The sequence below is a fragment of the Lonchura striata genome, chromosome Z (assembly GCF_046129695.1).
Source record: "Lonchura striata isolate bLonStr1 chromosome Z, bLonStr1.mat, whole genome shotgun sequence".
In the NCBI taxonomy this organism is placed as follows: Eukaryota; Metazoa; Chordata; class Aves; order Passeriformes; family Estrildidae; genus Lonchura; species Lonchura striata.
Genome location: NC_134642.1, coordinates 17,667,040 through 17,683,323, shown reverse-complemented (window position 1 = coordinate 17,683,323; position 16,284 = coordinate 17,667,040). Strand labels below are relative to the sequence as shown.

Genomic DNA, 16,284 nt, shown 5'->3' with positions numbered 1-16,284 from the left:
GTGCCCGTGCGCCGGGGCAGAGCCGGGTCAGGCGGCGGGATGCTCGGCGGGGGTCAGGGCCGGGGCGGGCGCGCAGGTGGCGGCGGGCGGGGCGAGCGCGGCGCCGCCCCCGGGCCCCATTGGCGCGGGCGGTGGGGGCCGCGCCGCGCCGCCCCCGCGCACAAGGGTGAGCGCCCGGCGCGGGCTGTGCGGAGCTGTGCGGGGCCGTGCGGAGCCGTGCGGGGCTGTGCGGGGCCGTGCGGGGCTGTGCGGGGCCGCGCGGGGCTGTGCGGGCTGTGCGGGGCATGCAGAGCTGCGGGCGCTGGTGGGGGCGGCTGGCGGCCCGCGGGGCGCCGCACCTGCGGGCGGCGGCGGGGCAGCGGCGCTGGGGCGGCGGGGAGGCGGCGCGGTGCATCGAGCAGCTCCTGCCGCGGCACGATGACTTCTCCCGGCGGCACATCGGGCCCCGGGAGCGGGAGAAGCGGGAGATGCTGCGAACCGTCGGGGTGCAGGTAGGCGCCGTGCGTCGGGAGCTGCGCGGCCGGACCGTCGGTGCGGGCTGTGCCGCCCCGCGGGAGATAACCAGGGCGTGCGGGCGCTTCTTGCAGAGCGTCGAGGAGCTGATGGACAAAACCATCCCGGCCAGCATCCGCCTCCGGAGGCCGCTGAGGATGGATGACCACGTCTGTAAGTGACCGCATGGCCCGGGTGCTCCCGGGCTCCCCGCGGCCCCTTCCGGTCGCCCGTGGGGGTGGGGGGACTCGGGTGCGCACCCCGTGCCTCGGTGTCCCCGCTGACACGTGTGGCGCTTTGATCCTAGTTAGAAGTGCAGCGTAGGACTTAAAGAAGCGTAGCAGCACAATCACCGACGCTTCATTCTTCTCCGACCAACTCCGTAATTTGGCTGCTGCGTTTATTGCTCTCCTCTCGGAAATCGGTAGGAAAATAAGTGTAGCGGACAGGGACTGCTCGAAAACCCGGTTTGGAGCTCAAGTGCTCCATTGACTTTGTCCGAAGAGCCTAATGTGAAGGGAAAAGTACGACTAAAAATCCTTCCCTTAGTGTGGACCGTGGCTTCAATGGGCCACTGCCTTTTGGTAGTTCTTATGTATCTGCAGGATTTCTTTGTTATTCCTCCTCCCCCACCCCCCGCCCAGTATTTACCTGCATATTTTCATAACATGGAAAGTCTTTGTCTCCGTGTTATGGATACACAGTAGACTAATGGCCAGAATTTTAAATCTCTCTAATTGAGTGTTATGGGTAAACTGCAAGAATACTAAACATCTGAGTTAGCTATTGTGGCACTACAGTAGCTCAGCAAATTGCTTGATGTGATTTCATGAGGTTTTAGATATTAATGTTTTTAAGAGTTAGCAAGCACAGTACAAAATTTTTGCATAACTGCATTTTTGAGTGAAGTCTGTGAACATGATGCTAGAAGTCCCGTAAGTGAAAGAAGCATTTAAAAATCCCCAGTGCTAAACAATTACACTAAAACTAACAAAGCTCAATGGGCATTCAGATGTGCGATCCAGTTACATCAGTATTAGCTTAATTTTTGTGTCACAATCCTTTGCCTGATTTGTAGAAAACTTGATTCCTCCTGCTGACATTTTCTTATTGCTCATCCGTGTGCTGTAATTCGAGTGTAAACTTTAGGCCTGCAGCTCCGGTGAGGTTCCTGGCCAGTTCAATCTGGTTACTCTGAAATGACATCACGCATGAGAGGCAGCACCACAATGAACAGCCAGGAAAACTAGACTCTGAAAAGACAGATTCTAGCCAGGAGGGATACAACAGGGAATGATAGTTTCTACCTCTAAATTTTTTTATTAGTACAATAGTATTTTAGCCTTTCATAACTTTCTTATTAAAATGAGGAGAGGCTGGGTGGAGAAGCAGAATTTAACAGCCTTCTTGTGTCTGTATAACTGCTGAAAGTACTGCTTGTCATATTTCCTTATGGTTAATGTGTTTCACTCAAGGTACTCCCTGACTAAGAAGTGATTTTCACTATTATTAATTAATATGATACTCTTAAAAAATTTTACTTCACCAAAACATACATAAAAGTAATATAGGATAGTGGGCACCAAAATACTTATACATTATTGAAAACTAAACTGGTGACATCCGCCTAAGTCACAATCTTGATGCAGTGCTCAAATGCTGATTTTCTTAGTATTTTTGAGTGTATGTCTCCTACATGGTGGTGCATAAGTTGATGTCCTTTTGTAGCTGAGTTCTCACAGTGTAACAGGACCTTATTAGTTAACAGTGTATTTAGTTCACTGGCATTTTGCTCCACTTGCTATGCTGTTCTTGTTCCCTTAGAGTAAACTTTGAAAGAATGTGACTGTGATGCAGTCTCACATTGTCCAGCATGCTACAGTGAGTTTTCAAAAGAGATGCTTGCATGAGGTACAGAAAACCTTTTTTTCTTTATACAACTGTGTTTTTCTTTTGCAGCCAGTGTGCTGGACTATCTTTTATAATTTAATGTGTAGTTGTTTGTCACTAGTTTTTCACTGAACTGGTAGCAGAAAATTCCACCACTTTTCAAAGAGGAGTTTAAAGCCTCAGCTTAAAATTGTACAGCATCACATTGAGCATCTCATACCCAGAACACTGTAATCTGAGTGAAGCATGCTTCCTCTTTCATGTACTGTTAGAACACTTTCCAATCACCAGGAAGATATTTCTTATGTAAGGATGGGGCATTATTTCTCTATCATATACCTTTTACTAAAGGGAATTAGCAAAATTGGCCAGTGCCATGAAAGCTGTATTATATTTTAATTTAAACATTTGTTTTTATTTGCATGAATCCTTCCACATGTGGAGAGAACAAAACAAGGCAATGCAAACCACATTATTCAATGAACTTCAGCATTTAAAAAATTTATATTACAAACACAGCAACTTCCACTTGTCTTTATAACTCAAAAATGTAATCATAGTGATCCCACAAATTTGAGTGCAGCTGAACAAATGAACTGTTCTAGAGCTATTCCTTTATGGTAACAAACACAGCTGAGCTTGCATTGAAGTCAATCCTTACAGATAGAATTAGACATGCAGTTTAAGAAAACCACACACCCACCACAAAAAGTATGTCTATGTATCATGGGTCTCTGCAATTACATTTGGGTGTTTTGGAAAGCTTTCATAGCTGTAGACCTCCTCTCAGGTGTGTATAGTTGATGTGTACATTTGATATATAATCTTCAAGTTTTGATACGGTGTGTGTCAGTAGAAAAGATCACATTAAAAGATCCTTCAATTGATAATCTCACAAGTTGTCTAAAAGAAGGAAAATGAATCAAATATGTGAATGCAATGGCAGTAAAGAAAAGGAAAAAAGAGTCTCCTGTCAATGTAGCATGTGTTAAAGAGCTTATTTATATGGCATTACATATTCCACTGATGATAAATAAAACCTCTGATTACAGTAGAAGCACACTGTTTTGTATCTGTGTTCTCTCTTAGACATTTTATCACAGACCTACTCTTCAGTGGAAGAATGAAGCTTCATTACTTCACTGAAGGACATAACACATATATAGAGAGAAAGTTTTTAAACTTTTTACTTAGTTTTTAAACTAAGTAAGGTTAAAAACCTTACTTACCTGGACATTTCCTGAGGGCAGGAAGGCTCTGCAGAGGGATCTGCACAGGCTGGATCATGGCCAAGGCCAGTGGTGTGAGGTACAACAAGGCCAGTGCTGGTCCTGCCCCTGGGTCACAGCAGCCCCAGGCAGTGCCACAGGCTGGGGCAGAGTGGCTGCAGAGCTGCCCACAGGAAAAGGCCCTGGGGGTGCTGGTGACAGCAGCTGAGCATGAGCCAGCAGTGCCCAGGTGGCCAAGAGGGACAATGGCATCCTGGGCTGTGCCAGCAACAGAGTGGCCAGCAGGAGCAGGGCAGGGATTGTCCCCTGTACTCGGCACTCAGGTTGTGAGACCGCAACTTGAATTGCATGTTGTTTTTGTCCCCTCACTACAAGAAAGGCACTGAGGTGCTGGAGAGTGTCCAGAGAAAGTCTACAAAGCTGGGGAAGGGTCTGGAGCACAAGTCCTGTGAGGAGCAGCTGATGGAGCTGGGGTTGTTCAGGCTGGAGAAAAGGAGGCTCAGGGACACATCACAACTCTACAGCTGCCTGACAGGAGGGTACAGCCAGGTGGGGTTTGGCCTCTTCCTCCAGACAACAAGGGACAGAACAAGAGCAAATTGCCTCAAGCTGTGCCAGGGGAGGTTCAGCTTAGAAATCAGTAAAAATTTCTCCTCTGAAAGAGTGGTCAGGCATGGGAATAGACTGTGTAGGGAGGAACCATTCCTGGAGGTATTCAAGAAACAACTGGACATGGCACTACGTGCCATGGTTTATGTGACAGGGTTCTAATCAGTCAGATGTTGGAGCTGATGATCTTGGAGGTGTTTTTCGACCTAAATGATTCCATGATCTGTCTTAAGTCTGAATGACTAGTTATTCTGGTAAATGCCAAGTTTTCATGGCACAAGTGCATCTACACTCAAAATGCTTTTTCAATATTTATTAGTGTTATCTGCATTGGCAGATTTTTTCTTGTACTGCCATTGTGATGGAGAAGAGAAGGACTGTAGGTTGTGCTAAGAGGTTTCTGAAATAAAATCCTTTCTTTGGTACGAAAGATGACAGCACTAGCTATGTCAATTTTGAGACAAAAAAAAAAGCCGTTTTAAAAGTGTCTCTTGCCATAAGCCCACTGAATTCCGGTAGAAGCGAAATAGCAAAATGTCTGATTTCAGCTAACAGTAAATTTCAGTCCTGTACCTCAACTAATTGTGGGAGATGGGCTTGTTTACAGTCAGTTTTTTCTGCAGATACAGTTAAGGAGAAACTTAATTTTGGCATGTAGCCTCTGTTCAGTCAATATTTGCAATAAGGCTAGACATCTGTTTGATTCTTAATTGTGATCAGCTGGTAGTACAGAGCTTTATTCCCAGGGTTACAATAAGTAAAACTGAATGATCAGCTTTTCTTTAGTTATTAAAGGTGCTTTATGCACACATGTTGTGATTGACCCATTTGAAGTAAAGAACAGATTATCTTATATGAGTAATCCTCTATATTTTATCCCTACAAACCTACTGTCTATGTCAGTCGTAGTTATCCCTGCTGTGCTGCCATGGTATGTCCATCTTTATATGATAGGTCTTGTTCATATGTTTATATTTCTGTTTTTTAGTTCAGGATTTGATTTTTTTAAAAGGTTGAATTTAAAAATACTTCTGCAAACTCCACCAGTTTGGTTTTTTTTTTTGTGTTTTTTTTTTTTTTTTTTTGTTTTTTTTTTTTCAAGCATTCCCAGATACATTCTCAAATTTTAGAATTTATCAACACTAGTTCCTACAATCTTTAGAATGCAATTGGATCTCCAGTCTAAATGTTGTTATAAGCAATACTGTTCAGAAGCAGTTACAGTGTAATAAAGACTATATTTGTCTCCAAATTAGCTGCTCTTTTTACAGTGGATCTTCTTTAATAGGATTTTATATTTTAAATTACAGTTAAAAATTAATTCTGGGTGAATTTATAATTGTCCCCTAATGTCAGATGGGTTTTTAGAGCTAGTTTACTCATTTCAGGTTCCCTGCTGCTGGTGTCCAGGCAGTATGATTCAGATGCCTGTGGCGGGGGGTAATTGTTACCCTCCGGAGTGTTGCCACAGTGCAGAATCTGTATTACCACCCAGGGCACTTTGCTCCTCACAGGTAGCCTGGGCAGGGCACCATGGCTCTCTGCCCATATCTTGAAGTTATGGAACACAGCACCTGGAACAAGCACTTTCCCTATGCTGTCCTATGGCATTATTACTGTGTGCTTGATGGTGCTTTGGAACTATTTTTCTTCAATATAATCTGGTTTTTGGGGCTTTTTTTAAGAGATGGAATTAAATAATTAAGGAAAATAAATTAATCCCCCTTTTATCAGCAGTTCTATAAAGTGAATAAAATATATCAGGCAAATAGTAACCTTTTTGTATTGCAAGGTTAAAGTTGTATAACTTGAACTGCTGCTGCTTTTGTATTTTCTTCACTTCCCTTCTCTATTGCCATATTTTGCAGGTATCTCACAAGTTCAAGGCAACTCTACTGTGCTAACTACAAAAACACCAGCAAAATTAGCAGTATATAATTTTATGATCTGATGATTCAGTCTCTCTTACTATTTTTGTGATATATTTTGCCTTTGCTATCTGTAGATGTAGCATTCTACAGATAGGAAAGGCAGAATATATAATTCAGGATCCATCCATTCAGGAACTGTCCTTGCAGAAGTTCTCAGACCCTCAGTAAGTTTTCTCCAGTTATAAGAAAGGAATACAGCAAAAGCAGTGGACATTATTCTGAGTACTGTCGTTGGTCATTATTTCTAATGAGTTGATGAGGGAAATAAAGATCAACTGCAGTAACTTAGCTGGCAATTTTTTTGCTGAACCAGGTTTTTAAAGAATTTTTATTGTACACCCAATAAAATAAGTCTATAATAAAGCCATTTCAATTTCTTAGAACACTGGAAACAAACAGCTGAGTGTGACGGTGGCCAGAGTACAACCATTACTTACATATTGTGCATTTTTCTTTCTGTTTAATTTCCCCATTTTGCATATTTGTTCTTAATCTCATTGCTGGAAGAATTAAGAAGAAATTAGCAACACAACAAAAAATATTTCAAGGTGTGTTTTGTGAACTATGAAGTTAAAATTTTTAGGAATCCTATATGTTTTAAAGAAATTAATAAATACTTAGAATAATACAACATTTCCACTACATATGCTCCAAATTATATACTTTATAGAGCAGAAAAATTCTGCTATTTTCAGAGTTTGGTGACAGTTTTGTGGACCAAACTGGAAATGTCGCAACTTCATTATGAATTTAAAAATTAATTTTTAAGCATACGTAAAATCACTCTTGTGTTTCACATTCATCTGCCTTTGTATGAGCATTAGTTATTTACTAAATGATCAATGAAGAGGGCCCATTCACAAATAACATTATGGGAATACCCTGTTGAAACCTAGGCTTGACAGAGTGGGAAATAAGGCTACTGACAGAGACAGAGCCAGCTCAGCCTCTAGCCCCTGCCCAAAGCTTTGCTGTGGGGTCAGAGCAGATTGCTGAGGGCTTCACCCAGGCAGAACATGAAACTGCAAAAGGTGGAGTCCCTGCTCCACTGCTGGAGTGTCCTCCTGGGCCCAGCTCTCCTCATCTCCAGCCTGAGCCTCTGGCCCTCCTGCTATGCATACAGTGCTTTTAAGAGCCTGGCTGCATCTCCTCCATCCCCTCATGTTGGTGCTGGAGGTACTGGTAATGGTTTGTTTCATTGCTTTGCTCTCTGGTTTCTGGACTCCAGTTTCTGTATTAACTTCTCTCACCATTACCTGCATCACTCTTACTTGAATGCAGAACCCTAACAGTGTAAAGAAAACACTGAATTAATGAAATCTTCATGGATTTACATGTGGTCATAGGCAAGCCAGCCTAATAGATAAACCAGGGCTTATTGACTTCCCTTATTCATGACTGCAGTTATATTTATGAACTGTCTTCCTAAAGACATACTGTGATGAAGTACTTCAAGACAGTAGAAGGCAAAGGGTAAGGAGTCTATCCCTGATCTCTTCAAAGAGGTATATTAAATCTGGGAAATATATTTTGAGCTGTACTGCTGCCATTGCCCTTGTTGTGACCAAAGGAGCAGGGAAGTACGGTGAAGCGGGAGTGGAAGGAGTATACCCTCCAGTATTTTGTCACCCTGCTTAAAATTAACCTGTGTCTTCACAGGTAGCTCATTAAAATGTGATAATTAAAAATATATTCAGTCTTGGAACCTCTTAGTGTAGGTATGCTAGATGGAGTGTGGTTATACTCTTAAGCATAATCTCTACCTAAGCTGCTTGCAGCCTCACTAGGTTTTGGCTTCTTGTCTTCAATCAGTCTGGTTTATTTCTGAGATTTCCAGCACAAGCTAAGTAGCTGCATGTAGTTGTTAGCTAAAATTGCAGAGAAATAACTCAAGAAGAAAAGCCCAATTGAGCAAACAAAGGAAATGTTATCTGTCACATTGTGCAGTATTTGTGGTATGTGTTTACTGCAGAAACTGCACTCAGTGCATATTTTTGTGTGATATTGAGCTAGCAAGCAAGTTAAATGATAGCCAACTTCTGCCTTCAACTGCAATTTGGAATTAAACAAGGAAATTCATTACCATTTCCAATAAATTATGCAATGAATTATGCAAGAGAACAAGCCTGTGTCTGAATTTGCAACCAACTCTCTTTCATCAAACTGGTAGAGGAAGGTCTCTACAATGTTAAAGCTCACTTAAATGAACAACTGCCTCTCTTTTACTAAAAACTCTGTGGGAAGAGTTCTGGGGAATGGAATTTTTCACTACACTTTAGAACCTTTGCCCTGGACATTGCTGAGTTCAAACCTAATAAGCATATAACGAATCTCCAGGAAAAAAAAATGCACTTTACTGAAACTAAGAAGTCAATCTTCATACATTAGGTCTGATGTAACACTGAGTAAAAGGCAGAGAAGAAATTAACTTTGAAATGAGAACTGAACAACAGTGAAAAAACTCTGTGAAAGGTATAATGTGACTGTGGAATAAATTAATTGAAAATCTGGCAATTTTTGAAAAAAAAAATCTTTATGCATAAAATGCAATACTAGCAACTTGGGTAAAAAGAAAAAAACAAGTTTTGAGAGCTGAAGTTCTAATCTCCTTTTTTGTGATTGCTCTAGAAATTAATTCAAAACCCAGATAACTATTTGCCACCACATTCTAGAAAATTGACTATTCTGACTTGATAGCTTTTGCTAGAGTTACTTACAGAGAGAAAATAAATTTTGAGACATCCAGGCCCAAGGTATTCTAATTCTTTGATTTGTGGCATTACATTACAAAGTGACAGCTTCAAGTTGTGGTGCAGAGGGAACAGGACTTGGCATAACTGTCCCATTACAGCAAACTCTGAGGTCAGATCTGGGGGAAGAATTAAAAAACATCTGCTCCCCTCACCCAGGAGGATTGCTGTCCAGTTCTACCCAGGTCTGTTAGGTTGGGATGACCTGTCTGTCTGTGTGATCTTAAAACAGTCTACTGACCATCCTTTTGCATCCTCAGCTACTAATATGTTTTTTAAATATGACTCTCTGACAGATTCACTGACTGCTAGGAATGGGTTGACTCAGTGTAATTTTTGCACTGCTTTCAGGACACTGAGAAGCAAGACCAAAGGATAAACTATGGTTAGGGGAGAGAGGGAATGCAAATGCTTTAATTCTGTATACTTCAAAATCATTCTTCTGTAATGTCTTCAGACTAGGTTGGCAGACTCATTTGAAAGTTAATCTCAAATCTCATTTGGAATGTCTTAACCAGAAATACTCTTATTAACTTCTTTTTTTTTGTAATAAACTGGTGAAGCGTGCTAAAATTGAATTAAAGGAACTGTTTTTTTAATCAGCGATTTAGGGAAAATGTGAGGAAATAAAGTTCTATGATACTAAGAAATTATTCCTGGGTGCTTGGTGTAAGCCCACTTTGTACAAATATGACTCCAATAGAAACCCTAAATGACAGATGTGGATGGCAATGGCTTTAACCAATGTAGATTCTGAAAGATTTGGCTAATAGAAAGTGTCTCCTGAGGTACTTTTTAATGCATGTGCAAGATGGTTTCTTCTGGGTTGAATGTACATTGTATTAGCAGAAAAAGAGCTCCTACTGCCTACAGCTGTTTCTCTCACTATTATTTCCACATGCTTCTGACCCCTGTTATTATTCAGGTGTTGCATGCTCAAATTTCTGGCAGAATTTAACTTTCCTGGAATATTTTACCATGTTACTACTTTATCTTTGCTGGTTTTGACTTGCACTTTATTCTGCTACTGTTTGTACTTGCACCATCAATGTTTTTTTTTTTTTTTACACTGGGGTAGAAGATATTTCAGTTAAAAACTGTTACTGTTACATGTAGCTGTAGCATTCTGACATACAGTCTTTCCAATTAGGTGAAAATGAAATACTTGAAACTCTATACAATATTGCAAAGAAGAACAAGGTATGGCGGTCCTATATAGGCATGGGTTATTACAACTGCTCAGTGCCTCAGCCCATCACGCGCAACTTGCTGGAGAATGCAGGATGGTAATGTACCACATTTTATTGTTAAATGTGTATGTATAAGTACACATTTGTCCCACAAACTATTTTTTTTACTAAGGCTTTCATATATTTGTTAAGGATGTGTATACTACTGTGTAGGAACTGTGTTGCTCATGCTAAAGCTTGAAATTTACTTTAGAAGATGCTTTTTTCTTTAAAGTATGCCACTAGTTTTATGACTTCTGTTTACAGCTCCTATATATTATGAACTTATGCAAAATTACATGTTTGCTTTAAGGAAGGATACAGACTTACCTCTGAGCAAAAGTAATTCTTTCCTAACTTTTGCCTAAATTAAAACCAAATTAAAACCAGCTCCCTCCTCCACTGGTGTACACAGTTTGGGTGGAGGTAGTTAAATACTATGCAATAATATATATGATTGTGGTTTTTTGATGAGGAAGTAAGAAACTTCTAAGGAAGTAGAAAATTCTAAAGTCTGTTCTCTTAGTAACCAGAGACCTTCAAGGGTTTGAATGTTTATCCATAAAGTGAATTCCTGTCTTGTCTGATCAAATAATTCTTTACTGAACAGCAGTGACACTGAGCTATCATAATAAGATAATTCATTTATGAAAAAGCTGAGAATATTGTATGTGATTCTGATCATCCAGTTGACAATTCAGTTTCTAAAGAATTGTAACTTAGGAATGATGCAACAGGAAAAGCTAAATTTCATCTGGACTCTCATTTTCCAGCAGCCTGAATGTCACCTTGCATTTTCTCATTTAGGTTACAAGTTCCCCTATCACCAGTCACTAAGATGCTTCTTTTATACTGTATTAAAATGAGTTACTTTACGTTGATTTCTTTATTACTGTGTACTTTTTATTTTAGTAGAATCAGTATTTAAAGGTTTTATATTTTTTTTTAAAAGCCCAAACAACAAAAAAACCCACAACCACCAAAGGATCATATTACTTACTGCAAAAAGTCATTGTTACTTAGATGTTATGTGTTTTTTATACTTTGGGTTGCCAGAAATGGGTCTACATATCTGTAGACCTCTAAGTCTTATATATTTTTAGATTTGTTGGCTTTATTTGCCATCACTAGTGGAAAAGTTGCAGTGTTTGAAGTCAAGGAATCCATGAAATACATCTATGCAAAGTTTTATTTGGCCTTATCCTTGTTCACTTTTTGCAACATATGCAATCTAAACATTTCAGTACAGTACCAGGAAACAAATTATTCGTTGATAGAAGCAAAGACAAGAACAGCTAGAAAGGAAGTGGAACAAATGAACTGCAGACTTTTCAATCATAAAAAGTTATGTAGTGTTAATGAAAAAACTGAGAGAGTTTATCCAGAAATCTGATCTTGCACTGTCCAGTAAAGTCAAACTAGATGGCTAAAATCTAAACTATTAGATGGCTGAAGTGAAGGCTAAAAGGTGTGTTGGAGACAAGGTATATATGTGTGCATGCATGTGTGCTAAAGCAACTATGCAGGCTTTATGGAAGCTGTTTAAGAAATCAGACTTCTTATTTCTGCTGAGTGTGTAACACTTTCCATGCTGACACACTTCACATTGCAGCTCCAAGGGAAACAGCACAAGTTCAGGTTGCTTTTGATTACTCTGTCTTCCTTACATAACTTGTGTTTGCTTTGCTTGGCATTTGTTAGAGCAACTAGAAGTCTCCCAAAGTTCAACTTACTTTATTCCTTTGCCCCAAGACATTAAATGTGTAAGAATACAAACATGTACCAAGGATGCCTGCAGTCTTCACATCTCTAGTGTAAATTATTAAACTTGTTAGTTAGTAACACTGAGAAAGTAATGAAAGCATTGCATTAGCTACATGCTGTGCAATAATTGCTTTTAGAAAGTTTGCTTTTAAATTAGTTTAAAAAGTCACTAACCATGTAGTATAGATTCAGGCAAAACACAGAATGCAGACTAAAGACAGATATTTTATTTGAAGAACTTGTAGAGAAGTAGAATCAATTAAAATATGTAGATGCTTAAAAAATGCCAAAAACCCTTTTAAAAGGATTATTTAATTAAGTGTGTTTATGTTATAAGAAGTGTCTTTATTTGTGGAACCGTTAAGCTTCATAGTAGTTTGTGGCAGTACTGGAATTCAACATTTCTTGATTGACTTTTTTTCCATCTTTCTGAAATGGATTTGTTTTAATTCAACTATGCTGACCATTCAAAACCATAATATAATTTTGTTTTGTAATATAGTGTACTTTCCCAGCTATGTGGAACAGAAGCTCTCTAATGCATTTCAATTAATCACAATGTTTTAATTATTGTTAGTCTAATTTTAGTCCCTTCTGCAAATTAAAATGCAAGAAATGGCTTTTAGGTGAAATAAAATGAGAAAGCACAATTGTAAAACTTTAGGTACAGAGAAATTTCTTCTACTAATCAATAAAAGTCATTTGCTCATGCAAAGGCATTTGGAATAATTCTTTCTTCTTGGTGAGAGCTGAGTTGGCAGGGGGACCATAGAGAAAAGAAATCTTAATACTACCAGACTGAAAATTTATCTGGCAAACTGAACATGGGGTTTAGCTGCTGTGGAGAAAAAAAGCCCTACTACCAGGACTACATGCAGTCTGGACAGAGTCTCACTTGTGAACTATGCAGTCATATAATGATAATTATTTTAGGCTAGAACTGGCCAAAAATGAGGGAAAACTACAGGTTTTGGGAAAATCATCAAGATATATGTACTCTATACATAGGTATTGCTTTCTGTTACTGTACTGAATAGCGTATGTGAATAATTCAAGCAGATGTTTCATTTGATTAGACAGTTAATACATTAGCATTCTATATTACACCTTGAGTTCACATATTGAATATGCCCTTCTTCTAGCTTTTGCATTCTCTTTAGACTTTTTCCTACTTTCTCTCTCACCTTACTATTTTGTTGCTTCTCTCATCCTGCTCAATACCAAGTTCTCCCACTTGTTTTTAAACGATCTTTGGTTTTTACCTTCTACTGACTTTATAAAACTTGAGCTTCCAAATACTGGAGTCTTTCTGGAAAGCTTATACTTTCACTTCATTTTTCAAAAGTCTAAGACTTGCTGCTGCCCTTTAAGCAAAAATCTGCTGTTTTCTTCCATCACTAGAAAACAGAGGCCACAAGTGTTTGCACTTACCACTTGTTTCTGACTGCTACTCTAAATTCAGTTGGGTGTAAAGTCTGTGCTGAACTACTGTGTAATCTAGTGCCCAAATTTCCAGCAGAGAGGAGAGTCTGACCTCTGGTTTTGCCTTTCATCCCTGGACCATGCTGCTTTGTTTTCTGGACTGTCACAATAGAGTGTGTCGTCCCTTAGATTCTTGCATTTTTTTAAGGAGTTCCTTATATTGCACTACTGTTTTGTTCACTAAATGACAACAGTTAAAACTTTAATCAGTCTTACTTCCTCTCACTAACATATGGAAACTGTCATTTCACAAGGAGTTGCATACTTCTGAGTTTGATTCTGTGAAATGTCAAGTGCTTTTCCTCTTAAAAGGGTAGAGAAGACTTGAGAAATTAAGTTCTTCGGAAACAGTATTGAAATATTGTGGCAATATCTAGATATGATTGAACAAAAAATTCTCCTTTGAATGTTGTGACTTGATTAATTCTTCCACACTCAGCATCTACTTACTCTGTGCTTCTCCATAATGCCCTCACATTTCTGTATTAAAAGCAATTTCTCTTTTCAAAATGGATAAACAGAATTCTTGTCCTGTAAAAAGTTAAGTCAACACCAGAAGGTAAAAATTACAATGTTTAAAGATAACTGTATTGTAACAAATTTCCATATTAATGAATTACACTTTTCTATTTATTTTTTCTGTGACACAGTTCAGTTATACATTGTCATAACTTTGTTACACATTTATTTTCTTAGACCCAAACTCAGAACTCTTTTCCTACAGGGTTACCCAGTATACTCCTTACCAGCCAGAGGTGTCCCAGGGCAGGCTGGAGAGCCTCCTAAATTACCAGACTATGGTGTGTGATATCACAGGAATGGATGTGGCTAACGCATCTTTGCTGGATGAAGGGACAGCTGCTGCAGAAGCCATGCAATTATGTCACAGGTACTGTGTTTAAAAGTGTGGTTAAATCACAGCAGGAAGTAATTTTGGAATTTGAAGGCATCTACCCCTGTCTAGGTAATGGATTAAAATTGAGTGTGGCCTTCTTACTGTGAGCAGTTCGCTAAATAGGTAGAGTCCATGTTGCCATGCCCCCAGAGAAGTTCCTAGTGTTGATGTAAATGTTTAACACAGACATTTAAGGCCTTCAGAAAACTAAGGACATAGGAGACATTCTAAAGGAAAACTCACCCTTGTTGGAGGATGGTTGGACTAGAGAACACTTAAGCAAACTGGACCTACGCAGGTCCTGATGTGACATATCCTGATGTGTGAGGCTGCTGAGGGAGCCTCCTGATACCGATACGAGGCCACCACGGATTGTGTCTGAACAACCACAGTGACTGGGACAGGTGCCTCAGCTTTGGAGCAAAGCAAATGACACTCCTGTCTCCAGGAAGGGAGGAATGAATATGCAGGGAACTACCAGCCAGTCACCCTCACCTTGGTCCTTCAGTGATGATGGAACAGCTGCTAACACTGGAAACCATTTCCAGACATGTAAAGGACAAGAAGGGGATAAGGAGTCACAAGCATGACAGGGAAAGGTTATGTTTGAGCAACCTGGTGACTTTCTACAGCTGAGGACTGTCTTGGGAGGGGAGGGGAGAGCAGTGGGTCTCCCTTAAATCTCCACAGAGAAACCGAAAATTATGGGCTGGATGAGGTGGGACAGAGATAGATGGAAAACTGAATAACAGCCCAGGGGATGCTTGTCAGTGACATGAACTTTAGGCGGAGGACAGTTTTTGTAAGCCAGGGGCAACACTGGGTCCAAGTAATGATCTGCGTGATGGGGCAGACTGTGTCTTCAGTGAACTGATGGTGCAGAACTTGGAGGGTCAGATGATGGACCAGCGAGTCACGGTGCTTTCCGGGGGACTTGGACAGGCTGGAGAAAATGGGTCGACAGGAGCCTTGTGATGGTCAGCAAGCGGAACTGTGAAGTCCAGCAGCTAGGGGAGAAGCAACCCCTGGCATATGGGCTATATTATGGGGTCTGGCAGGCTGGAAAGCAGCTTTTCTGAAAAGGCCTTTGGGGGGTTTGGGTGACACCAGATTGAACACAATCCAGCAGTGTGTCCTTCCTTGTGGCCAATAGGCAATCAATCTCCTGGGCTGCACTGGAAGGAGCAGTTCTGCCAGGAAGCCAGGGAGGGATCCCTCCCTCTCACCTTGATGAGTCCTGATCCCACAGTGCTGTGCCCACCTCCCCTGTACAACAGAGACAGGGACATACTGGAAAGAGTCTAGTTGCCCCACCTAGGATAGCAGCCCAGGTGCTGGCAGACACACACCTGCTGCCACTGCTCCCACCACAGACACAAGGGCCGCTGTTGGCTCATGTGCTGCTCCAGTTGCTGGCACTCACGCCATTCCACTCCCTCCAGTCATTTCAATTGCTGCAGTATGGAAATGTGGATCCTGTGTGTTCTGACTCCAGTGGCACTCACACACACACACACACGCAGAGAGAGAGAGCAAACACACAGTCTCCTTACTCATGAAATGAATCAGAAAGGCATTTAACAAGAAGAAAGGACAGACTTCACTAGTTAGGTGCAAGAACTTCAGCAACCATTTATATGTACCTTTACTCCCCTATTTTGCTACAATTATTTCTCGCAGAATCACTTAACTGTATTATTATCCCCAAATGCTTTTCTTGTGCATCCTGTGAAGTCTGCTTGCCAAGTGAGGGGAGACACCTGGACAGTCTGCCTGTTTGTGTTAATTAATTAATTGGAGTTCTCACCTGTCCAATGGGCTCTTTGCACCTCTGCACTTGTGGAGAAGGGTCTCTGTTGGGCTGATTTTCCCTGACCAGCACCTGGGAGCAGCAGGGGCAGGGTGTTTTCTGGGCTCCCCCACCTGCCATTGCCTCTCTCTGGGGGATGCACAGGACCTTTTATCACATAATCTAATGGACTGTGGTCTGAGTCTCTTGCAGCCATGAAACTT

At 40.8% G+C, this 16,284-nt stretch overlaps 1 protein-coding gene across 1 annotated transcript in view; it reads left to right on the top strand.

Annotated features, from left to right (window-relative positions):
- The first annotated feature begins 284 nt into the window (after nucleotides 1-284).
- The window catches only part of GLDC (glycine decarboxylase), a 38,593-nt gene continuing 22,593 nt past the window's right edge, over nucleotides 285-16,284 (top strand). The window contains exons 1-4 of the mRNA XM_021531687.3: nucleotides 285-491; nucleotides 588-666; nucleotides 10,052-10,187; nucleotides 14,101-14,265. Of these exons, the coding sequence (XP_021387362.2) occupies nucleotides 285-491; nucleotides 588-666; nucleotides 10,052-10,187; nucleotides 14,101-14,265 (587 nt within the window). The remainder of the gene's footprint in view (nucleotides 492-587; nucleotides 667-10,051; nucleotides 10,188-14,100; nucleotides 14,266-16,284) is intronic.